The sequence below is a fragment of the Procambarus clarkii genome, chromosome 9 (assembly GCF_040958095.1).
Source record: "Procambarus clarkii isolate CNS0578487 chromosome 9, FALCON_Pclarkii_2.0, whole genome shotgun sequence".
In the NCBI taxonomy this organism is placed as follows: Eukaryota; Metazoa; Arthropoda; class Malacostraca; order Decapoda; family Cambaridae; genus Procambarus; species Procambarus clarkii.
The window spans coordinates 2714315-2739553 of record NC_091158.1 but is presented as its reverse complement, the minus strand read 5'-3'; the positions used below and the strand labels follow the sequence as shown (position 1 = coordinate 2739553).

At 49.5% G+C, this 25239-nt stretch overlaps 1 protein-coding gene across 1 annotated transcript; it reads right to left on the bottom strand.

Annotated features, from left to right (window-relative positions):
* Positions 1–20131: 20131 nt before the first annotated feature.
* Positions 20132–24982, bottom strand: LOC138362758 (titin homolog). Its single transcript, XM_069321311.1, has 3 exons — positions 24482–24982; positions 22107–24428; positions 20132–22075 (listed from the first exon to the last, which is right to left on the bottom strand). The coding sequence occupies exons 1-3, from the start codon at positions 24980–24982 to the stop codon at positions 20132–20134; spliced, it is 4767 nt and encodes a 1588-aa protein (XP_069177412.1).
* Between the last annotated feature and the right edge of the window lie 257 nt (positions 24983–25239).

The following is a 25239-nucleotide window of genomic DNA, read 5'->3' as shown; positions in this document are numbered from 1 at the left end:
TTTGGTCATCTATCACCTGATCCATTTCCATAACTTTACATTTACTGGTGTTGAACTCCAGTAGGCATTTCCCTGACCATCTCTGCAACCTGTTTAAGTCCTCTTAGAGGATCCTACAATCCTCATCTGTCACAACTATTCTCATTAATTTTGCGTCATCCGCAAACATTGACATGAATGATTCCACTCCTGTAAACATATAATTTACGTAGATTAGAAAGAGGATTGGGCCCAGCACCGATCCTTGAGGTACTCCACTCGTTACTGTTCGCCAGTCCGACTTCTCGCCCCTTACCATTACCCTCTGGCTCCTTCCTGTTAGGTAGTTCCTCACCCATGCTAGGGCCTTTCCGCTTACTCCTGCCTGCCTCTCAAGTTTGTAAGGCAGTCTCATGTGCGGTACTGTATCAAAGGCCTTTTGGCAGTCAAGAATATGCAGTCTGCCCAGCCTTCTCTGTCCTGCCTTATCCTTGTTACTTTGTCATAGAATTCTAAAAGGTTTGTTAGGCATGATTTCCCTGTCCAGAACACACTGGTACCTGATCAACCAGGCTGTGACTCATACGTCAGGCTGCGAGCAGCCGCGTCTAAAAGCTTGGTTGATCAGTCCAGCAACCAGGAGGCCTGGTCGACGACCGGGCCGCGGGGACGCTGAGCCCCGGAAGCACCTCAAGGTAACCTCAAGGTAACCCATGTTGGTGCTTGTTTACAAATCCAATGCTCTCCAGGTGCTCAACAAGTCTTGGCCTAATTATTCTTTCAAGTATTTTGCAGGGGATGCTTGTCAGTGATACGGGTCTGTAGTTAAGTGCCTCATCCCTATCTCCTTTCTTGAAAATCGGTTCGACATTTGCCATCTTCCAGCTACTGAGCAATACTCCCGACCTAAGTGACTCATTAAAGATCATTGCCAGAGGCACGCTGAGAACCTGCGCTGCCTCTTTTAGTATCCACGGTGATACTTTGTCTGGTCCAAATGCTTTAGTTGCATCCAGTGTTGTCAACTGTTTCATTACCTCCTCTGCTATCACCTCTATATCTGATAGTCTTTCATCTAGGGTAATCTCTTCTAATAATGGGAGCTGCTCAGGCTCGGTTGTGAACACTCCATGGAAACTTGCATTCAGTACCTCACAGATTTCCTTGTCGCTTTCTGTATATGCCCCTTCTGTTTTCTTCAGTCTTGTCACTTGGTCATTTACCGACATCTTCCTTCTTATATGGCTATGTAGAAAATTAGGTTGCTTTTTCGCTTTGATTGCAATATCATTCTCATAATTTCTTTCCGACACTCGTCTTATGTTAATGTAATCGTTCCTAGCTCTGTTACATGTAATCCTGTTGTCCTCTGTCCTTTGTCTTCTGTACTTCCTCCACTCCCTCCTGCTTCTCACTTTTGCTTCCTGACACTGTCTATTAAACCATGGGTTATTATATTCCCTCCTGCTTTTTTCCTTTACTGTTGGAATAAATCTCTCTTCAGCCTCCTTGCATTTCCATATGACTTGGTTCATCATATCTTGCACTGTTTTTCCTCTAATTTCTTCCTGCCACTACATTTCTCCCAAGTAGTCCCTTATCCTTCTGTAGTCCCCTCTTCTGTAATCAAATCTCCTTACTCGGACCTCTTGTCCTTTGGTCACAATTTTAATCTCCATCATGTAGTCAAGAAAGGACACAATTGTCACTGGCTCCTAGTGGTATTTCATGTTCTAAATGCTCAATGTCTTCTACATTCTGGGTGAAAACGAGGTCTAATAGGCTGGGCGTATCCCCTCCTCTTTCCCTAGTGTCTTCCTTCACATGCTGTGTTAGGAAATTCCTGTCAATAACGTCTACTAGCTTCGCTCCCCAGGTCTCCTCCCCGCCATGGGGATTCTTCGTTTCCCAATCTATCTCTCCATGATTTAGGTCCCCCATGACCAGCAGCTTCGCTCTCATTCTATGCGCTATAGTTGCTGCCCTCTGCAGTTCATCTATACACGCCTTGTTACTGTCCTCATACTTCTGCCTGGGCCTTCTACTGTTTGGTGGGGGATTGTAGAGTAACAAGATTACAATCTTCTTCCCATCCACTGTCAGAGTTAGATGTATGGAGTTCGTGCTTTCATTGGTACCCGGATTTTCCAGCTCATCAAACTTCCATTTCTGCTTTATTAGGAGTGCAACTCCTCCTCCCTGTCTCTGTGTCCTTTCTTTTCTTATCACCTGGTACCCCTCTGGAAAGATTGCGTCCGAGATCACGCCATATATTTTAGTTTCCACTATTGCCACTATATCTGGGTCTGTCTCACTTACTCTTTTATCTCTTCTGCTTTATTGGATACCCCATCAGCATTGGTGTACCAAACCTTGAGACTCTTCTTGGAAACTCTGGTGCCAGAGTTCCCCCTTTTGTCGGGGTCTGGGGGTACTGGGGAGTGTCTGGGGGAGAGTGAAGGCTGTGGGGATGTCTGGGGGGCGAGTGAAGGCCGTGGGGGTGTCTGGGGGGATGCTAGGGGGTGCCTGGGAGTGCCTGGTAAGCGAATGGGGTCTGGGCATCTAAGGGGGTAGGAAGGGCATAATGGGTCTGAAAGTTAGGGAGAGTCTGAATGGCATAGGGGGTTGAGAAATAGGGTGAGACTGAGAGTCAGATAGAGGTGAGAGGTTGGGGGGGAGAGGGATACTGAGGGCCGAGGGCTGAGAAGAGAATGGAGCATGGGTGCTAGGGGTAAAAGAGCGGGTGTATTAGTTAGGGGGAATCAGAGGTAGGTGGGGGTTTTGGGGTAGAAGAGGGGAAGAGGGAGATGGGGGAAGGTGTTAGGGGGTCACAGGTGAGGGGGTTAAATGTGGGCTGGAGGTGCATAGGAGGGGTGAGGGTTGGGTGGGGTTTGGGGGTGAGTAGAAGAGGAGGGGTGCAGTGGAAGCTGGCATGGAGCAGATGGAAGTGAAGGCAATGGGGTAGAAGGGGCAGGGGAGTATAATGGGGTAGTAGGGGAGGGGGGATGGGAAGGTGGGTTTGGGGAGGGCATGGCTTGACCCACTGGGGTCGTTGACAGGTGTGATGTAACAGGGGAAGGGGAATTGTTGGGGGAAATGCACATGTGGAAGGGGCAGGGGGGGTTTGGGGTGATAAGGCAGAGGGGAGGTATAGGAGGGCTGAGTTGGGGAGGATGTGACCTGGCAGGTGACCTGGGAGGTGGCCTGGAAGGTAGCCTGGGAGGTGGCCTGCGAGGTGGCCTGGGAGGTGGCCTGGGAGGTGGCCTGGGAGGTAGCCTGGGAGGTGGCCTGGGAGGTGGCCTGGGAGGTGACCTGGGAGGTGAGGCTACCTGAGAGGCTAGGAGGTACGGTGTCGAGCTTGCCATCTATTTTTGTGGGCTATTTGCTCATCTTTCGTCATAAACTTTTCAATAAACACATTATAATGGGTTTCACTTCCTCTGAGTAAATGCTTGTTCCTCATTATGTACTCCACAGCCTCCTCATTGGAGAATTGCACCAGAACAGGTCCTATTCTTGGTACAATTGTAAGGTCCAACCCGGCGGCTGATATCCACCTCGTGTTCTGCCATTCCTGCTCCAATACACCTCAATATCTCATGCAATTCATATTTTTCCGTCTCTATTCTCTCTTGTCTGTTGGTGCCCCAGATTCGAATAATCCATGTATTATAATAGACCGTCTCCTCAGTAATTCATTGTCATGCTGGTAGCCCAGCATGACAATGCTGGGCTACCAGCATTCAGGATTCCCAACCCCACTCACTAACCCATCCCTCATCCTCCTCTGTCCTTAGCCATGCTGTTAATCCTTCCTAATTCGTTTGAGATCCGAGCACATTCCCTCTCCCAGTCCTCTCTTCACTTCCTAATCTCTTCCTGAATATCGAGCATAAGCTCCTGTTTCTGCCTCTCTACTACATCATGTATTTGCTGAAATAACTCGTTTTTTATCCCTTGGATTAGATCCTCCATCCAATTGCTCCTTCTCTCTACAAATTTACCTATTAATTTGTCTATAAATCTGTCCTCCTCCTCGTCCCTGCTGGTGATTGACCTTGAACCCCTTCCTGATCTTGTCACTGCAGTAACAATCTAGCCAAAAAGGCGCTCCTCAATACCTTGCACAATCTGCAGCACAAACAGGCGAGAAAGTACTCCACGCGGCTGGTCAAGATGTGAGGTCGCTGCGTCCCGCGTCACAGCTGGTCAGGTCACGTCCACGCTAGTCGGCTCCACAATTCCACAATGCCACCATGTACTCAACACTTATTTTCAATGGTGAAGTTTCTACTGTTTTTCTTCACTTTCTTGTGGTTTGAGTGAGCTTACTAGTTATTCAATCACTCATATACACTCATATGCGCATATACACTGATTATCTCACTCAATTTACTAGCTTCCCAGAGGAGGAGCTTCCCAGACCCAGGTGTGTGTGTGTGTGTGTGTGTGTACTCATCTATTTGTACTCACCTATTTGTGCATGCAGGATCGCGCATTGGCTCTTGGATCCCGCCTTTCTAGCCAACTGTTGTTTACAGCAATGACTCCTGTCGCATTTCCTGGTCTCCTGGTCTCACATAGGCAGTGTAAAGTGCCCTAAAAACATCCTCACTTAGGTTTCTGAATGAAGTTCTAACTTTCGCCAGTGTAGAGTACGCTTCTGTCGTTATCCTATATATATATGTGCCTCAGGAGTTAGATTAGGTGTTACGTCCACGCCCAGGTCTCTTTCTCGAATCGTTACATGTAGGCAGTTCCCTTTCATTATGTACTGTCCCTTTGGTTTCCTGTCACTTGATCCCATTTCCATAAATTTACATTTACTCGTGTTGAACTCCAGTAGCCATTTCTCGGACCATCTCAATAACCTATCCAGGTCCTCTTGGAGGATCCTACAATCCTCATCTGTCACAACTATTCTCATTAATTTTGCGTCATCCTCGAATATTGACATGTAGGATTCTACTCCTGTAAATATATCATTTACGTAAATTAGCAATAGAATTCGTCCCAGCACCGATCCTTGAGGTACTCCACTCGTTACTGTTCGCCAGTCCGACTTCTCGCCCCATACCATTACTCTCTGGCTTCTTCTTGTTAGGTAGATCTTTACCCATGCTAGGGCCTTTCTGCTTTCTCCTGCCTGCCTCTCAAGTTTGAATAGCAGTCTCATGTGCGGTACTGTATCAAAGGCTTTTTGCAGTCTAGAAATCTGCAGTCTGCTCAGCCTTCTCTGTCCTGCATTATCCTTGTTATTTTATCATAGAATTCCAAAAGGTTTATTAGGCATGATTTTCCTGTTCAGAACCCATGTTGGTGCTTGTTTACAAACCTAATGTTCTCCAGGTGCTCAACAAGTCTTAGCCTAATTATTCTTTCAAGTATTTTACAGGGGATGCTTGTCAGTGATACGGGTCTGTAGTTAAGTACCTCCTCCCTATCACCTTTTTTGAAAATCGGTACGACATTTGCCTTCTTCCAGCTACTGAGCAATTCTCCCGACATAAGTGACTCATTAAAGATCATTGCCAGAGGCACGCTGAGGGCCTGTGCTGCCTCTTTTAGTATCCACGGTGATACTTTGTCTGGTCCAACCGCTTTAGTTGCAGCCAGTGTTGTCAACTGTTTCATTACCTCCTCTGCTGTCACCCTCTATACCTGATAGTCTTCCGTCTAGGGTAATCTCTTCTAACAATGGGAGCTGCTCAGGCTCGGTTGTGAACACTCTATGGAAGCTGGTATTCAGTGCCTCGCAGATTTCCTTGTCACTTTCTGTATATGTCCCCTCTGTTTTCCGTAGTCTTGTCACTTGGTCATTTACCGACATCTTCCTTCTTATTAGGCTATGTAGTAATTTAGGTTGCTTTTTTGCTTTGATTGCAATATCATTCTCATAATTTCTTACCGATACTCCTCTTTTGTTAATGTAATCGTTCCAAGCTTTTTTACATGTAATCCTGTTGTCCTCTGTCCTTTGTCTTCTGTACTTCCTCCACTCCCTCCTGCTTCTCACTTTTGCTTCCTGACACTGTCTATTAAACCATGGGTTATTATATTCCCTCTTACTTTTTACCTTTACTGTTGAAACAAATCTCTCTTCAGCCTCCTTGCATTTCCATATGACTAGGTCCATCATATCTTGCACTGTTTTTCCTCTAATTTCTTCCTCCCACTGCACTTCTCCCAGGTAGTCCCTAATCCTTCTGTAGACCCATTTCCTGTAGTCAACTCTCTTTTTTCCCGGACCTCTTGTCCTTTGATCGAAATTTGAGTTCCATCATGTAGTCAAAGACTAGGACACAATGGTCACTGGCTCCTAGTGGTATTTCATGCTCCAAATTCTCGATGTCTTCTACATTCTGGGTGAAAATTAGGTTTAACAGGCTCGTTGCATCTCCTCCTCTTTCCCTTGTGTCTTCCTTCACATGTTGTGTTAGGAAATTCCTGTCAATAACGTCTACGTTATGTATGTGTGTGTGTGTGTGTGTGTGTGTGTGTGTGTGTGTGTGTGTGTGTGTGTGTGTGTGTGTGTGTGTGTGTGTGTGTGTGTGTGTGTGTGTGTGTGTGTGTGTGTGTGTGTGTACTCACCTAATTGTACTCACCTAGTTGTACTCACCTAGTTGTGCTTGCGGGGGTTGAGCTCTGACTCTTTGGTCCCGCCTCTCAACCACCAATCAACAGGTGTACAGGTTCCTCAGCCTATTGGGCTCTATCATATCTACACTTGAAACTGTGTATGGAGTCAGCCTCCACCACATTACTTCCTAATGCATTCCATTTGTCAACCACTCTGACACTAAAAAAGTTCTTTCTAATATCTCTGTGGCTCATTTGGGCACTCAGTTTCCACCTGTGTCCCCTAGTGCGTGTGCCCCTTGTGTTAAATAGCCTGTCTTTATCAACCCTCTTGATTCCCTTGAGAATCTTGAATGTGATCATGTCCCCCCTAACTCTTCTGTCTTCCAACGAAGTGAGGTTCAATTCCCGTAGTCTCTCCTCGTAGCTCATACCTCTCAGCTCGGGTACTAGTCTGGTGGCAAACCTTTGAACCTTTTCCAGTTTAGTCTTATGCTTGACTAGATATGGACTCCATGCTGGAGCCGCATACTCCAGGATTGGCCTGACATATGTGGTATATAATGTTTTGAAAGATTCCTTACACAAGTTTCTAAAGGCCGTTCTTATGTTAGCCAACCTGGCATATGCTGCTGATGTTATCCTCTTGATATGAGCTTCAGGGGACAGGTCTGGCGTGATATCAACCCCCAGGTCTTTCTCTCTCTCTTTGACTCTTGAAGTATTTCATCTCCCAAATGATACCTTGTATCTTGTGTCCTGCTTCCTACCCCTATCTTCATTACATTACATTTGCTTGGGTTAAACTCTAACAGCCATTTGTTCGACCATTCCTGCAGCTTGTCCAGGTCTTCTTGAAGCCTGAAGCCTGAAGCCTCCTCTGTCTTAATCCTTCTCATAATTTTGGCGTCGTCAGCAAACATTGAGAGAAAGAGTCTATACCCTCCGGGAGATCATTTACATATATCAGAAACAAGATAGGACCGAGTACAGAGCCCTGTGGGACTCCACTGGTGACTTCACGCCAATCGGTGGTCTCAGCCCTCACCGTAACTCTCTGCTTCCTATTGCTTAGGTACTCCCTTATCCACTGGAGCATCTTACCAGCTACACCTGCCTGTCTCTCCAGCTTATGTACCAGCCTCTTATGCGGTACAGTGTCAAAGGCTTTCCGACAATCCAAGAAAATGTAGTCCGCCCAGCCCTCTCTTTCTTGCTTAATCTGTGTCACCTGGTCATAGAATTCTATTAAGCCAGTCAGGCAAGCTTTACCCTCCCTGAACCCATGTTGTCGATTTGTCACGAAGCCCCTTCTCTCCAGATGTGCTACCAGGTTTTTTCTCACGATCTTCTCCATCACCTTGCATGGTATACAAGTCAAGGACACTGGCCTGTAGTTCAGTGCCTCTTGCCTGTTGCCCTTTTTGTATTTTGGGACCACATTCGCCGTCTTCCATATTTCTGGTAGGTCTCCCGTCTCCAGTGACCAACTATACACTATAGAGAGTGGCAAGCAAAGTGCCTCTGCACACTCTTTCGGTACCCATGGCGAGATCCCGTCTGGACCAACAGCCTTTCTAACATCCAGATCCAGCAGGTGTCTCTTGACCTTCTCTCTCGTAATTTCAAACTCTTCCAAGGCCGCCTAGTTTACGTCCCTTTCTCCTAGCACAGTGACCTCACCTTGTTCTATTGTGAAGACCTCCTGGAACCTCTTGTTGAGTTCATCACACACCTCTTTGTCATTCTCTGTATACCTGTCCTCGCCTGTTCTAAGTTTCACTACCTGTTCTTTCACTGTTGTTTTCCTTCTGATGTGACTGTGGAGTAGCTTTGGTTCGGTCTTGGCTTTGTTTGCTATATCATTTTCATAACTTTTCTCTGCTTCTCTTTTCACCCTGACATACTCATTCCTGGTTCTCTGGTATCTCTCTCTGCTTTCTGGTGTTCTGTTATTCCAGAAGTTCCTCCACGCCCTTTTGTTCAGTTTCTTTGCTTCTATACATGCCCTATTATACCATGGATTCTTCTTTTGCTTCTCGGATTTTTCCCTTTGGGCCGGGATGAACCTGTTTACTGCCTCCTGACACTTTTGGGTGACATAGTCCATCATATCTTGTACAGACTTAGCTCTGAGGACTGTGTCCCAAGGTATTTCCCTTAGGAAGTTTCTCATCTCCTCATAATTTCCCTTTCGGTATGCCAGCCTTTTGTTTCCTAGTCCTTTTTCGGGGGGGATAATTCCTAGCTCTACCAGGTACTCAAAGTTCAATACACTGTGATCACTCATTCCCAAGGGTGCTTCCATCTTGACTTCCCTTATATCCCACTCATTTAGGGTAAATATCAGATCAAGCATTGCTGGTTCATCCTCTCCTCTCATTCTTGTTGGATCCTTGATGTGCTGGCTTAGAAAGTTTCTTGTTGCCACGTCCAGCAGCTTAGCTCTCCATGTTTCTGGTCCTCCATGCGGGTCTCTGTTCTCCCAATCTATCTTCCCATGGTTGAAGTCTTCTATGATTAGTAGTCCAGATCCATTCCTGCTAGCAACAGAAGCTGCTCTCTCTATTATGTTAATGGTGGCCATATTGTTTCTATCATATTCCTGTCTGGGTGTGTGTGTGTGTGTGAGTACACTTTGTGTGTGTGAACACGTGCATATGTGTGTGTGTGTGTGTGTGTGTGTGAACATGTGTATGTTTGTGTGTGTGTATTTACCTGTTTGTTTTCAATCCTAGACCCTGCTTTTCTAAACGATGGATGTTTAATAGACTGACTCCCGTCTTATTTATTCTAATATATCTACTGCATGTATTTCGTCTCTCTCACACACACACACACACACATAGGGGGGCCTGGTAGCCTGGTGGATAGCGTGCAGCACTCGTAATTCTGTGGCGCGGGTTCAATTCCCTCATAAGGCAGAAACAAATGAGCAAAGTTTCTTTCACCCTGAATGCCCCTGTTACCTAGCAGTAAATAGGTACCTGGGAGTTAGTCAGCTGTCACGGGCTGCTTCCTGGTGTGTGTGTGTGTGTGTGTGTGTGTGTGTGTGTGTGTGTGTGTGTGTGTGTGTGTGTGTATGTGTGTGTGTGTGTGTGTGTGTGTGTGTGTGTGTGTGTGTGTATGTGTGTGTATGTGTGTGTGTGTGTGTGTGTGTGTGGTGTAGGGAAAAAAGAAAAAGAAGCAAGTTAGTAAACAGTTGATTAACAGTTGAGAGGCGGGCCAAAAGAGCAAAGCTCAACTCCCGCAAAACACAATTAGGTGAATACACAAGGGGGCTGGGTGGCCGAGTGGACAGCGCGCTAGACTCGTGGACATAGGAACCGGGGATTCGATCCCCGCACCCAGAGGAGACAGACGGGCAGAGTTTCCTTAACCCTGATGCACCTGTTACCTAGCAGTCAGTATATAGCTACCTGGGAGTTAGACAGCTGCTACGGGCTGCTTCCTGGGAGTGTGTGTGTGGATGGAACCTTGAGGTTACCTTGAGGTGCTTCCGGGGCTCAGCGTCCCCCGCGGCCCGGTCGTCGACCAGGCCTCCTGGTTGCTGGACTGATCAACCAGGCTGTTATACGCGGCTGCTCACAGCCTGACGTATGAGTCACAGCCTGGTTGATCAGGTATCCTTTGGAGGATACCTGATCAACCAGGTATCAGAGGCAGTCCCAGAGGCCCGAGACTGTTGAACAGTCTCGGGCCTCTGATGTCGATAGAGTTCTCTCTCAGAGTACCTGTTGCACCTCTGCTTTTCAACGGGGGTATTCTGCACATCCTGCCATGTCTTCTGGTCTCATGTGATGTTATTTCTGTGTGCAGGTTTGGGATCAGCCCCTCAATTATTTTCCACGTGTAAATTATCATGTATCTCTCCCGCCTGCGCTCAAGGGAGTACAGATTTAGGCTCTTTAGTCGGTCCCAGTAATTTAGATGTTTTACTGAGTGGATTCTAGCAGTAAAGGATCTCTGCACGCTCTCCAGGTCAGCAATTTCTCCAGCTTTGAAAGGGGCTGTCATTGTGCAGCAGTACTCCACTCTAGAGAGCACAAGCGTTTTGAAAAGTATCATCATCGGTATAGCATCTCTAGTGTGAAAAGTTCTTGTTATCCAACCTGTCATTTTTCTTGCAGTTGTGACGGCTACTTTATTGTGTTCTTTAAAGGTAAGATCTTCCGACATGAGTACACCCAGATCCTTTACATTGCCTTTTCGTTCTATGTTATGATTTGCCTGAGTTTTGTACGTGGTTTCCGTTTTTATATTTTCAATTTTTCCATAGCGCATGAGCTGGAACTTATCCTCGTTAAACACCATATTATTTTCTGTAGCCCATAGAAAGACCTGATCTACATCTGATTGGAGGTTTGCCGTGTCCTCTATGTTGCCAACTCTCATGAAAATCCTAGTGTCATCTGCAAAGGATGATACAGTGCTACAGGTTGTGTTCTTGTCTATGTCCGATATGAGGATGAGAAAAAGTACTGGAGCAAGCACAGTACCCTGGGGGACTGAGCTCTTCACGGTTGATGGGCTGGATTTTATTTTGTTGACTATTACACATTGGGTTCTGTTAGTCAGGAAATTGTAGATCCATCTGCCTATTTTCCCGGTAATTCCTTTCGAACGCATTTTATGTGCAATAACACCATGGTCACATTTATCAAAAGCTTTTGCGAAATCTGTGTAAATTACATCAGCGTTTTGTTTGTCTTCCATAGCATCTAATGCTATATCATAGTGGTCCAGCAACTGCGACAGGCAAGAGCGCCCTGTTCTGAAACCATGTTGTCCGGGGTTATGGAGATGCTGTGATTCCATGTATTTTGTGATCTTCTTAGCACTTTCTCAAAAATTTTTATGATGTGTGATGTTAGTGCTATCGGTCTGTAATTTTTTGCCTCTGCCTTATTTCCTCCTTTATGGAGTGGTGCTATCTCTGCTGTTTTTAGTATGTCAGGGATAACACCAGTATCTAGGCTTTGTCTCCGCAGAATGTGAAGGGCCTGCGATAGTGGTTTTTTACAGTTCTTGATGAATATGGAGTTCTAAGAATCCGGGCCTGGTGCAGAGTGCATAGGCATACTGTTTATGGCTTCTTCAAAATCTAGTGGGGATAGGGCGACATCTGATATATGATTTGATGTTGGTATCATATCCATAAAAATTTCATTTGGGTTATGTGTTTAATGGCTCGCTGAAAACAGAGTCGTACTGCTTCCTCAGTAACTCGCTCATTTCTTTGTTGTCATCGGTGAAAGTTCCATCTCCCTTTCGCAGGGGCCCGATACTAGATGTGGTTTTTTATCTTGATTTTGCAAAGGAGAAAAAAATATTTCGGATTTCTCTCTATTTCACTGATGGCCTTTTGCTCTCTTTGCCTCTCCTGGGTTTTGTATGATTCTTGTAGCTTGAGTTCAATTGTTTCTATTTCTCTACCTAACCGTCTTCGCCGTTCATGAGATAGGGTGCGACTCTCAAGTTGTTCCGCGATTCGAAACACAAAAATATAGTTAGTAATAACAATTGATTGATTTTGAGAGTTGAGAGGCAGGCCTAAAGAGCAGAGCTCAACCCCCGCAAGCACAAATAGGTGAATACACACACACACGCACACACAGATACAAGGTAACATTTTGGAGATGAAATACTTCTAGAGTCAGAGAGAGAGAAAGACCAGGGGGTTGATATCACGCTAGACCTGTCTCCTGAAGCCCATATCAAGAGGATAACATCAGCGGCATATGCCAGGCTGGCTAACATAAGAACGGCCTTTAGAAACTTGTGTAAGGAATCTTTCAGAACATTATATACCACATATGTCAGACCAATCCTGGAGTATGCGGCTCCAGCATGGAGTCCATATCTACCCAAGCATAACATTAAACTGGAAATGGTTCAAAGGTTTCCCACCACACTAGTACCCGAACTGTGGGGAATGAACTACTTGGAGAGACTACGGGAATTAAACCTCACGTCACTGGGAGACAGAAGAGTTAGAGGAGACATGATCACCACATTCAAGATTCTCGATAGGGTAGAGAATTGATAAGGACTAGGGGACACAGGTGGAAATTGAGTGCCCAAATGAGCCATAGAGACTTTAGAAAGAATTTTTTAAGTGTCAGAGTAGTAGACAAATGGAATGCATTAGGCAGTGATGTGGTGGAGGCTGACTCCATACACAGCTTTAAGTGTAGATATGATAGAGCCCAGTAGGCTCAGGAATCTGTACACCAGATGATTGACAGTTGAGAGGCGGGACCAAAGACCCAGAGCTCAACCCCTGCAATCACAACTAGGTGAGTACAACTAGGTGAGTACACACACACACACACCTCCCTTTCTCCCTCTCTCTTCCCCCATTTCTCTCTCTCTCCCTCTCTCTTCCCCCTTTCTCACTCTCTCCCTCTCTCTTCCCCCTCTTTCTCTCTCTCTCTCTCTCTCTCTCTCTCTCTCTCTCTCTCTCTCTCTCTCTCTCTCTCTCTCTCTCTCTCTCTCTCTCTCTCTCTCTCTCTCTTCTCTCTCTCTCTCTCTCTCTCTCTCTCTCTCTCTCTCTCTCTCTCTCTCTCTCTCTCTCTCTCTCTCTCTCTCCCCCCTCTCTCTCTCTCTCTCGCTCTCTCTCTCTCTCTCTCTCTCTGTCTCTCTCTCTCTCTCTCTCTCTCTCTCTCTCTCTCTCTCTCTCTCTCTCTCTCTCTCTCTCTCTCTCTCTCTCTCTCTCTCTCTCTCTCTCTCTCTCTCTCTCTCTCTCCCTCCCCCTTCTTTTTCTCTCCCCCCTCTCTCTCTCTCTCTCGCTCTCGCTCTCGCTCTCGCTCTCTCTCTCTCTCTCTCTCTCTCTCTCTCTCTCTCTCTCTCTCTCTCTCTCTCTCTCTCTCTCTCTCTCTCTCTCTCTCTCTCTCTCTCTCTCTCTCTCTCTCTCTCTCTCTCTCTCTCTCTCCCCCCTCTCTCTCTCTCTCTCTCTCTCTCTCTCTCTCTCTCTCTCTCTCTCTCTCTCTCTCTCTCTCTCTCTCTCTCTCTCTCTCTCTCTCTCTCTCTCTCTCTCTCTCTCTCTCTCTCTCTCTCTCTCTCTCTCTCTCTCTCTCTCTCCCCCTCCCTCCCTCCCTCCCCCTTCTTTTTCTCTTCCCCCTTTCTCTTTCTCTCTCCCATATGGAAAACATGGCAGGGACACGAACTCGGGGTGACAAACGCAGGAGGACAACCACGGCAGGGACAAGCTTGGAGGAAGGGGAGGGACAGGAATCTTGGTTTAGGGATACAATCGAACACATGTGGAGTGAATTCAGGGAAGGACTGAGGGTTATGAAGGAGACAGTATCCAACCTGCAGGATGAGCTGAAGGCAGCAAAGGATGAAATAAAAATCTTGAAAGAAAATCCTACCCAGCACCAGACGCAAACCATCCAGCAGGGTGATGGTAATTTTCCTGTTGAGGGGAATCTTACAATACAACCCTCAATTGCAGAGTTGCTTAAAAAGAACCTTGAAGCTAGGTCTGCTGTAAGGGAACTTGCCATGGAAGTGGCTTCTTCTCAGGAAGCTGCTAGATGTACTAGCCGGCTGACAGAGAGAAAAACGGCAGTAGTAGTAGCAGGCATTAAAGAGCAAACAGGGACCAGCCCAAAGGAACGGAGACACAAGGACAAAAACACAGTTACCGAGATCCTTAAAGAGGTAAGGATGGAGGGAACTGAACAAAATGTTGAAAAGGTTTTCAGGCTTGAAAAGTACAACAAGGACAGAGACCGAATGATAAAGGTGGTATTCATGAGTGAGAACACGAAAGAGGAACTGTTAGCAAGAAAGACCGGTCTAGCAAATGTACAGAAGTTCAGAAAAGTATTCCTGCAGAGGGATATGACAAAGGAAGAGAGAAGGCAGGCAGCAGATGCAAGGAAGGAGTGCAGGGAGAGAGAAAGGAATCAGACAACCACAACCCCGAACCCTATAATCCCAGAGGGGAGTGGTAAACCCTCCTCAAACAGTGCAACAGCCACAAGGAGTGGAGCACCACCCCCACATTCTACCTAACAGACACCCTACCCTGACAGCCCCCACTAAGTACCCGCCTAGGGCTCCCTCCCCCCACCCACCCCCCTTCCTCCCACTCACCCCTCTCCCCAAGCCCTCCCTTCTCCCACATGCCCTCCTGTCTCTCCCACCCCCAAGCCCTCCGTTCCCTCCCACCCCCCTAAGCCCCCCACTCTCCCCCCACCCCACATAAGCCTTCCCCTCTCCACTACTTTCTTAAACCCTCCCCTCTTCCTCACACACCTAAGCCTTCCCTTTTCCTCCAAATCCCTCAAGCCCTTCCCCCTTTTCTGCCCCCCCCAAGCCCTCCCTTCTCTTCCATCCCCCCAAGCTTCTCCTCCCCCATGCCCCCCAAGACTCCCCATTTCCCACACCCCCCAACCCTCCCCCTCTCACTTACCTCCCACAACTCTCTCCCTCTCACTCTCCCCTCTGACCCTCCCCCTCTGACCCCCCCCAACCCTTCCCCCTCTCACTTTCCCCCAACCCTCTCCCTCTTACCCCCTAACCTCCTACACTCCCCCACCCCCCACCCCCAAACGATTCCTCCTCCACCAGTCTCCCCGTACCAGATCCTCCCAGCTCCCATTCACCCCAGATCCCACAGGTCCCCCCCCCCTAGAGGAGAAGCAGAAGAGAGTCAGTTTCAGGGTAATGTACTCGAACATAGATGGGATCACTAGCAAGGCAAGTGAACTAAGGGAAAGAACACAACAAGTGAACCCAGATGTAATCGGACTCACTGAAACAAAACTCTCAGGAATCATAACGAATGCCGTGTTTCCCCAGGAGTACACAGTAATAAGGAAAGAGAGGGAAGGTCGGGGAGGAGGTGGAGTGGCCCTACTAATGAGAAAGGAATGGAGTTTAAAGGAGATGGCTATCCCGGAATGTGAGGGGGTTTCAGAGACTACATAGCAAGTACCATGACAATGGGAGGACCAAGAATAGTAGTAGCAGCAATATATAACCTCCACCAAATGACAGAAGACCCAGTCAAGAGTATAACAAAAATATGGCAGTTAACACTATACTTGAGAGGGCAGCCACTGCTGCCTGTAGAAACAGATCCCATCTGCTCGTCATAAGGGACTTCAATCACGGATGGATTGACTGGGAGAACAAGGAACCGCATGGAGGCGAGGATACGTAGAGAGCCAAACTATTGGAGGAGGTGACTAGAAACTTTTTAACCCAGCATGTCAGAGAACCCACAAGGATGAGAGGAAATGACGAACACGCGAGAAAGAGCATACCTAGTCTTCACTCAAAACGACTCCGACATAAGAGAAATCGGTTTGGAGAACCCAGTAGGAATGAGAGACCACAGTGTACTGGCGTTTGAGTACATGATTAAAGAAGGGTTTTTTAACTCGAGGAGGGGTACTGAAAACAAAAGGCTGGCATTCCGAAAGGAAAACTATGAGGAGATAAGAAAATTCCTAACAGATATAGCATGGGAAACAGAGCTCAGGGGAAAGACGGCCCAAGACATGATGGACTATATCACACAGAAGTGCAAGGAAGAAGCAAACAAGTTTGACCCAATCCAAAAGGAAAACAGTGAAATGATGATGAGAAACCCATTGTTTAATCAGAGATGTAGGCTAGCTAAGCAGCAAATTAAAAGGGCGTCGAGAAACTATAGGAATAACAGGACACTGGAGAGCAGAGAAAGATACCAGAATGCCAGGAATGAATATGTCAGGATGAGAAGAGTGGCAGAAAGACAATACGAAAATGACATTGCAAGCAAGGCAAAGACACGGCCTAAATTGCTGCACAGCCACATCAGGAGAAAAAAACAGTAAAGGAACAGGTTATGAAATTAAGGATAGGGGCAGAAGGATTCATTTCAAACGACAAGGAAGTGTGTGTGGAACTGAATAAGAAATTCCAGGAGGTCTTCACCTTAGAGCAAGGAGAAATTCCAGAGATAAGAGAGGGAATAGTTAACCAGGAACCACTGGAAGAGTTTGAGATTACCAGAGGGGAAGTAAGGAAGTGTTTACTAGAGTTGAATGTGACAAAGGTTATAGGCCCAGATGGAATCTCCCCTTGGATACTAAGGGAAGGAGCAGAAGAACTGTGCCTGCCACTCTCCATAGTGTATAGCAATTCACTGGCAACAGGGGAACTGCCATAAATTGGAAAGCAGCTAACGTAGTCCCGATATACAAGAAAGGGGATAGACAGGAGGCACTGAACTACAGGCCAGTGTCCCTAACCTGCATACCATGCAAGCTGATGGAGAAGATTGTGCGAAGAAAGCTAGAGGAACATCTGGAGCGAAAGAACTTTGTAACACAGCATCAACATGGGTTTAGGGATGGCAAGTCCTGCCTCACAGGGTTACTTGAATTCTACGACCAGGCAACAAAAATTAGGCAAGAAAGAGAAGGGTGGGCAGACTACATATTTTTGGATTGCCAGAAAGCCTTTGATACAGTACCACACAAGAGGCTAGTGAAAAAGCCGGAGATGCAGGCTGGAGTGAAAGGGAAGGTACTCCATTGGATAAAGGAGTACCTAAACAACAAGAGACAACGAGTCACTGTGAGGGGTGAGGTCTCAGATTGGCGAGACGTTACGAGTGGAGTCCCGCAGGGGTCAGTCTTTGGACCTATACTGTTTCTGATATATGTAAATAATCTCCCAGAGGGTATAGATTCATTTCTCACAATGTTTCCTGATGATGCAAACGTTATGAGGATTGAAACCAGAGGAAGATAGTATGAGGCTACAAGAGGACCTATACAAATTGAATGAATTGTCCAACAAATGGCTACTAAAGTTCAACCCGAGTAAATGTAAGGTCATGAAACTAGGCGGTGAAAACAAGGGGCCAGACACAGAATACTGAATGGGAGATGAAGTCCTTCATGAAATGGACAGAGAGAAAGATCTAGGAGTTGATATCACGCCAAACCTGTCTCCTGAAGCCCACATCAAATAATAACATCAGCGGCGTATGCAAAGCTGGTTAACGTCAGAACTGCCTTCAAATTAAAACTTGTATAAGGAATCCTTCAGAGAACCTTGTAAACCACGTATGTAAGACCAATTATGGAGTATGCAGCCTCAGCATGGAGTCCGTGTCTTGTCAAGAACAAGACGAAGGTGGAAAAAGTTCAGAGGTATGCCTATAGGCTAGTCCCGGAACTAAGAGGCATGAGTTACGAGGAAAGGCTGCGTGAACTGCACCTCACGTCGCTGAAAGACAGGAGAGTTCAAGGAGACATGAACACTACCTACAAAATTCTCAGGGGGAATTGACAAGGTGGATAAAGAGAAAATGTTTAACACGGGTGGTAAGCGTACAAGGAGACACAGATGGAAACTGAGTACCCAAATGAGCCAAATATTTTTTTTCAGTGTCAGAGTAGTTAACAAATGGAATGCACAAGGCAGTGATGTGGTGGAGGTTTGTGCTCACTAATAATCATAAAATAAAATTATCAAACATATCAAGAAAAAACATCAATCAGGTTATCCTCAATTTAAGTAGTAGTTAAAACACTTAGTGCTCACAAAATACAAGTGAGAAGTTTCACAATAGTTTCCACAAAGGGTCAGGTGTGAGAGGTCTTCGGGGGTGTGAAGCAGCTCTTGTCTTGGTGTCATCTGCCGATCTGTGGCAGCCATTATATGGCATATGGCTCAGGATTCCACTGAACTAGAGAAGGTCCATGTAGTGTAACAAACATAAGTGCTGATATATGATGTATGAGAACTCTTGAGCGGGTTGTTCTTATTATCAGGTTCATGTGACTGAGTCCCCTCTTACACTCAGCAGTACTAATAGGAATAACTTGTAAACAGTTCAGTAATTGGTGTAAATCTTGGAGGGATGCAGCGTCCATGATCCTCCACATAGTCTCTAGAGGCATTTAGTGTAGAGTAAGAAGAAAGCTTAAACCTCTTACAGAGGGGTAATATTTGAGCTTCTCAGTAATTAGGTGGTATTTCATCAGGCCAGCCGCCAGTAGTCTTTTTCAAGGACACCAACCTGCTCTCGCACAAGACAGCACATATATGACTTATTGCTTATAGTCACTATTTCGTTTATCAATAAACATATATGGAACGTATTCCAAGCCATATTTTTTTTTCAATACACTAACATTTTCTCTCAGTTTCAATAAACAATAGAGATTTTATGCAAAATTTGACAATATCCTGAGTTACTTTACAATTGATTTAAATATTTTAGTTTTGTTTTATTATTTTTATAAAACTGTAATATCAATATAGATATAGGTTCAGTACTAATTGTAATATCTTAACATACTAAGAAGGTTAGGTTAGGCTGTGGCTTTCTATTCAACTTTTCAAGGTAAACTCAAATATTCACAATAAATTAGTATGTCGCAAATGCACTTATTCATAAGCAAAATATTGACTATAAGCAAATGCGAGAACGGGTTGCGGACACACATTTCACTTAGCAGTGATTTATATATACTTTGAGGCTCAGAAGTTTGAGAGCCTTTCATGGATGTTGTCGTGAACATTACGGTGCTGCAAATTGTTAACATGACTAGTAAGAAACTGTTGAAAATTAATGGAGACTATTTTCTTGTTGCTTGTTATGGTAATTCCTCCAAACTTCCCCTTTTCACTTGTCTTTTGAGCTTCTAAAGTTCACGTGTCAGATTTCACTTTTAGTCCAAGCAGTGACCTTATGCTCCGTTGAGTCACTTTGTGGCCATACACAATGGAAGTAGTGTGTTCCTGTAGACACTCTGACAGTAAACCAAGTTGATGCAACGTGTCATACATTAGAGCTAAATCCAGTAGAAACTGTTCAGACGTTAGCTTTTTCAACAGACCTTCATAGGATTTTCTATCAGTTCCAAATCCTGTTTCATCTTTCACTGCTTTTTCATAATTTTTCCACACTGCTGAAGCTGTTCAAAACGAGCTGGCCACCCACCTGGTGCTCACAACACTGCGTAATGTGCAAATCTGTTTTTCAAGATGAGAGGCACATTCAGATAGTTCCTTTTGATTTAGAACTGATCTCCTGCGAACTGAGTACAATTTGTCCATAAATGCTGAAAATGATTACTTCCATCACCTTCTCTCACAGAATCACCTACAGCAAGTCCTAACCCTTGATCAAGACGGTGCCAGATTATTATATCAGGGTAATGTTCCTTGAGAAGTGTTGCAACGCCAGATATGATCCAAGCATGACACTTGTCCCATTACTGGCAAATGCTACAAAGTTCTCCTTCAAATATTAGTCATCAAACCCATGATACTTAAGACAGCTCAGTAGATACCTAGAAATAATTGCTGCTTTCTGATCAGGTAGTTCAGTTAGACCTAAGAACATGAAATGGGGATTACCTTCCTTATCACACCTGAACAAGCTAGACTTCAGAGCACCGTTACTTTCTGAATTGCATATGGATCAGTTTTAAATTTTGAGATAAAAGCAGTTGAAACACCTCGTTCACTGTTATCATTATCAGTCTCCTGGACGGTATTCTTCTTACACTCCTCATTTTGTTTACGAAAGATGGAAGTCAACATTGTTTGCTTAGAAGTCATGATGGAGTTGTTTGTGGGAACAAATGGTTCTGATTACAGCGAAACATATGGACATCCTCCCTCTTGACCCCGTGGTCTTCCTCCCCCTTGACCCCGTGGTCTTCCTCCCCCTTGACCCCGTGGTCTTGCTCCCCCTTGACCCCGTGGTCTTCCTCCCCCTTGACCCCGTGGTCTTCCTCCCCTTGACCCCGTGGTCTTCCTCCCTCTTGACCCCGTGGTCTTCCTCCCCCTTGACCCCGTGGTCTTCCTCCCTCTTGACCCCGTGGTCTTGCTCCCTCTTGACCCCGTGGTCTTGCTCCCTCTTGACCCCGTGGTCTTGCTCCCTCTTGACCCCGTGGTCTTGCTCCCCCTTGACCCCGTGGTCTTGCTCCCCCTTGACCCCGTGGTCTTGCTCCCCCTTGACCCCGTGGTCTTCCTCCCTCTTGACCCCGTGGTCTTGCTCCCCCTTGACCCCGTGGTCTTGCTCCCCCTTGACCCCGTGGTCTTCCTCCCTCTTGACCCCGTGGTCTTGCTCCCCCTTGACCCCGTGGTCTTCCTCCCCCTTGACCCCGTGGTCTTCCTCCCTCTTGACCCCGTGGTCTTCCTCCCTCTTGACCCCGTAGTCTTGCTCCCCCTTGACCCCGTGGTCTTCCTCCCCCTTGACCCCGTGGTCTTGCTCCCCCTTGACCCCGTGGTCTTCCTCCCCCTTGACCCCGTGGTCTTGCTCCCCCTTGACCCCGTGGTCTTCCTCCCCCTTGACCCCGTGGTCTTGCTCCCCCTTGACCCCGTGGTCTTCCTCCCCCTTGACCCCGTGGTCTTGCTCCCCCTTGACCCCGTGGTCTTCCTCCCTCTTGACCCCGTGGTCTTCCTCCCCCTTGACCCCGTGGTCTTGCTCCCCCTTGACCCCGTAGTCTTCCTCCCCCTTGACCCCGTGGTCTTCCTCCCCCTTGACCCCGTGGTCTTCCTCCCCCTTGACCCTGTGGTCTTCCTCCCTCTTGACCCCGTGGTCTTGCTCCCCCTTGACCCCGTGGTCTTCCTCCCTCTTGACCCCGTGGTCTTGCTCCCCCTTGACCCCGTGGTCTTCCTCCCTCTTGACCCGGTGGTCTTGCTCCCCCTTGACCCCGTGGTCTTGTTCCCCCTTGACTCCGTGGTCTTCCTCCCCCTTGACCCCGTGGTCTTCCTCCCTCTTGACCCCGTGGTCTTGCTCCCCCTTGACCCCGTGGTCTTCCTCCCTCTTGACCCCGTGGTCTTGCTCCCCCTTGACCCCGTGGTCTTGCTCCCCCTTGACCCCGTGGTCTTCCTCCCTCTTGACCCCGTGGTCTTCCTCCCCCTTGACCCCGTGGTCTTCCTCCCCCTTGACCCCGTGGTCTTGCTCCCCCTTGACCCCGTGGTCTTCCTTCCTCTTGACCCCGTGGTCTTCCTCCCCCTTGACCCCGTGGTCTTCCTCCCCCTTGACCCCGTGGTCTTCCTCCCTCTTGACCCCGTGGTCTTGCTCCCTCTTGACCCCGTGGTCTTGCTCCCTCTTGACCCCGTGGTCTTGCTCCCTCTTGACCCCGTGGTCTTGCTCCCCCTTGACCCCGTGGTCTTGCTCCCCCTTGACCCCGTGGTCTTGCTCCCCCTTGACCCCGTGGTCTTCCTCCCTCTTGACCCCGTGGTCTTGCTCCCCCTTGACCCCGTGGTCTTGCTCCCCCTTGACCCCGTGGTCTTCCTCCCTCTTGACCCCGTGGTCTTGCTCCCCCTTGACCCCGTGGTCTTCCTCCCCCTTGACCCCGTGGTCTTCCTCCCTCTTGACCCCGTGGTCTTCCTCCCTCTTGACCCCGTAGTCTTGCTCCCCCTTGACCCCGTGGTCTTCCTCCCCCTTGACCCCGTGGTCTTGCTCCCCCTTGACCCCGTGGTCTTGCTCCCCCTTGACCCCGTGGTCTTGCTCCCCCTTGACCCCGTGGTCTTCCTCCCCCTTGACACCGTGGTCTTGCTCCCCCCTTGACCCCGTGGTCTTCCTCCCCCTTGACCCCGTGGTCTTGCTCCCCCTTGACCCCGTGATCTTCCTCCCTCTTGACCCCGTGGTCTTCCTCCCCCTTGACCCCGTGGTCTTGCTCCCCCTTGACCCCGTGGTCTTCCTCCCCCTTGACCCCGTGGTCTTCCTCCCCCTTGACCCCGTGGTCTTCCTCCCCCTTGACCCTGTGGTCTTCCTCCCTCATGACCCCGTGGTCTTGCTCCCCCTTGACCCCGTGGTCTTGCTCCCCCTTGACCCCGTGGTCTTGCTCCCCCTTGACCCCGTGGTCTTTCTCCCCCTTGACCCCGTGGTCTTGCTCCCCCTTGACCCCGTGGTCTTGCTCCCCCTTGACCCCGTGGTCTTGCTCCCCCTTGACCCCGTGGTCTTGCTCCCCCTTGACCCCGTGGTCTTTCTCCCCCTTGACCCCGTGGTCTTGCTCCCCCTTGACCCCGTGGTCTTGCTCCCCCTTGACCCCGTGGTCTTCCTCCCTCTTGACCCCGTGGTCTTGCTCCCCCTTGACCCCGTGGTCTTCTTCCCTCTTGACCCCGTGGTCTTGCTCCCCCTTGACCCCGTGGTCTTGCTCCCCCTTGACCCCGTGGTCTTCCTCCCCCTTGACCCCGTGGTCTTCCTCCCTCTTGACCCCGTGGTCTTGCTCCCCCTTGACCCCGTGGTCTTCCTCCCTCTTGACCCCGTGGTCTTGCTCCCCCTTGACCCCGTGGTCTTGCTCCCCCTTGACCCCGTGGTCTTCCTCCCTCTTGACCCCGTGGTCTTCCTCCCCCTTGACCCCGTGGTCTTCCTCCCCCTTGACCCCGTGGTCTTGCTCCCCCTTGACCCCGTGGTCTTCCTCCCCCTTGACCCCGTGGTCTTCCTCCCCCTTGACCCCGTGGTCTTCCTCCCTCTTGACCCCGTGGTCTTCCTCCCCCTTGACCCCGTGGTCTTCCTCCCTCTTGACCCCGTGGTCTTGCTCCCTCTTGACCCCGTGGTCTTGCTCCCTCTTGACCCCGTGGTCTTGCTCCCTCTTGACCCCGTGGTCTTGCTCCCCCTTGACCCCGTGGTCTTGCTCCCCCTTGACCCCGTGGTCTTGCTCCCCCTTGACCCCGTGGTCTTCCTCCCTCTTGACCCCGTGGTCTTGCTCCCCCTTGACCCCGTGGTCTGGCTCCCCCTTGACCCCGTGGTCTTCCTCCCTCTTGACCCCGTGGTCTTGCTCCCCCTTGACCCCGTGGTCTTCCTCCCCCTTGACCCCGTGGTCTTCCTCCCTCTTGACCCCGTGGTCTTCCTCCCTCTTGACCCCGTAGTCTTGCTCCCCCTTGACCCCGTGGTCTTCCTCCCCCTTGACCCCGTGGTCTTGCTCCCCCTTGACCCCGTGGTCTTCCTCCCCCTTGACCCCGTGGTCTTGCTCCCCCTTGACCCCGTGGTCTTCCTCCCCCTTGACCCCGTGGTCTTGCTCCCCCTTGACCCCGTGGTCTTCCTCCCCCTTGACCCCGTGGTCTTGCTCCCCCTTGACCCCGTGATCTTCCTCCCTCTTGACCCCGTGGTCTTCCTCCCCCTTGACCCCGTGGTCTTGCTCCCCCTTGACCCCGTAGTCTTCCTCCCCCTTGACCCCGTGGTCTTCCTCCCCCTTGACCCCGTGGTCTTCCTCCCCCTTGACCCTGTGGTCTTCCTCCCTCTTGACCCCGTGGTCTTGCTCCCCCTTGACCCCGTGGTCTTCCTCCCTCTTGACCCCGTGGTCTTGCTCCCCCTTGACCCCGTGGTCTTCCTCCCTCTTGACCCGGTGGTCTTGCTCCCCCTTGACCCCGTGGTCTTGTTCCCCCTTGACTCCGTGGTCTTCCTCCCCCTTGACCCCGTGGTCTTCCTCCCTCTTGACCCCGTGGTCTTGCTCCCCCTTGACCCCGTGGTCTTCCTCCCTCTTGACCCCGTGGTCTTGCTCCCCCTTGACCCCGTGGTCTTGCTCCCCCTTGACCCCGTGGTCTTCCTCCCTCTTGACCCCGTGGTCTTCCTCCCCCTTGACCCCGTGGTCTTCCTCCCCCTTGACCCCGTGGTCTTGCTCCCCCTTGACCCCGTGGTCTTCCTTCCTCTTGACCCCGTGGTCTTCCTCCCCCTTGACCCCGTGGTCTTCCTCCCCCTTGACCCCGTGGTCTTCCTCCCTCTTGACCCCGTGGTCTTGCTCCCTCTTGACCCCGTGGTCTTGCTCCCTCTTGACCCCGTGGTCTTGCTCCCTCTTGACCCCGTGGTCTTGCTCCCCCTTGACCCCGTGGTCTTGCTCCCCCTTGACCCCGTGGTCTTGCTCCCCCTTGACCCCGTGGTCTTCCTCCCTCTTGACCCCGTGGTCTTGCTCCCCCTTGACCCCGTGGTCTTGCTCCCCTTGACCCCGTGGTCTTCCTCCCTCTTGACCCCGTGGTCTTGCTCCCCCTTGACCCCGTGGTCTTCCTCCCCCTTGACCCCGTGGTCTTCCTCCCTCTTGACCCCGTGGTCTTCCTCCCTCTTGACCCCGTAGTCTTGCTCCCCCTTGACCCCGTGGTCTTCCTCCCCCTTGACCCCGTGGTCTTGCTCCCCCTTGACCCCGTGGTCTTCCTCCCCCTTGACCCCGTGGTCTTGCTCCCCCTTGACCCCGTGGTCTTCCTCCCCCTTGACCCCGTGGTCTTGCTCCCCCTTGACCCCGTGGTCTTCCTCCCCCTTGACCCCGTGGTCTTGCTCCCCCTTGACCCCGTGGTCTTCCTCCCTCTTGACCCCGTGGTCTTCCTCCCCCTTGACCCCGTGGTCTTGCTCCCCCTTGACCCCGTGGTCTTCCTCCCCCTTGACCCCGTGGTCTTCCTCCCCCTTGACCCCGTGGTCTTCCTCCCCCTTGACCCCGTGGTCTTCCTCCCTCATTGACCCCGTGGTCTTGCTCCCCCTTGACCCCGTGGTCTTGCTCCCCCTTGACCCCGTGGTCTTGCTCCCCCTTGACCCCGTGGTCTTTCTCCCCCTTGACCCCGTGGTCTTGCTCCCCCTTGACCCCGTGGTCTTGCTCCCCCTTGACCCCGTGGTCTTGCTCCCCCTTGACCCCGTGGTCTTGCTCCCCCCTTGACCCCGTGGTCTTTCTCCCCCTTGACCCCGTGGTCTTGCTCCCCCTTGACCCCGTGGTCTTG

Bases quoted from the DNA above. Each gene is read 5' to 3' on its own strand.
- LOC138362758 (XM_069321311.1), bottom strand. From the start codon at position 24,982: ATGAGGGAGGAAGACCACGGGGTCAAGGGGGAGGAAGACCACGGGGTC. The intron at 24,429-24,481 runs GTCAAGGGGAGC...CACGGGGTCAAG, and splicing joins AGAGGGAGGAAGACCACGGG to AGGGAGGAAGACCACGGGGT. The intron at 22,076-22,106 runs GTCAAGGGGGGA...CACGGTGTCAAG, and splicing joins AGGGGGAGGAAGACCACGGG to GGGGAGGAAGACCACGGGGT.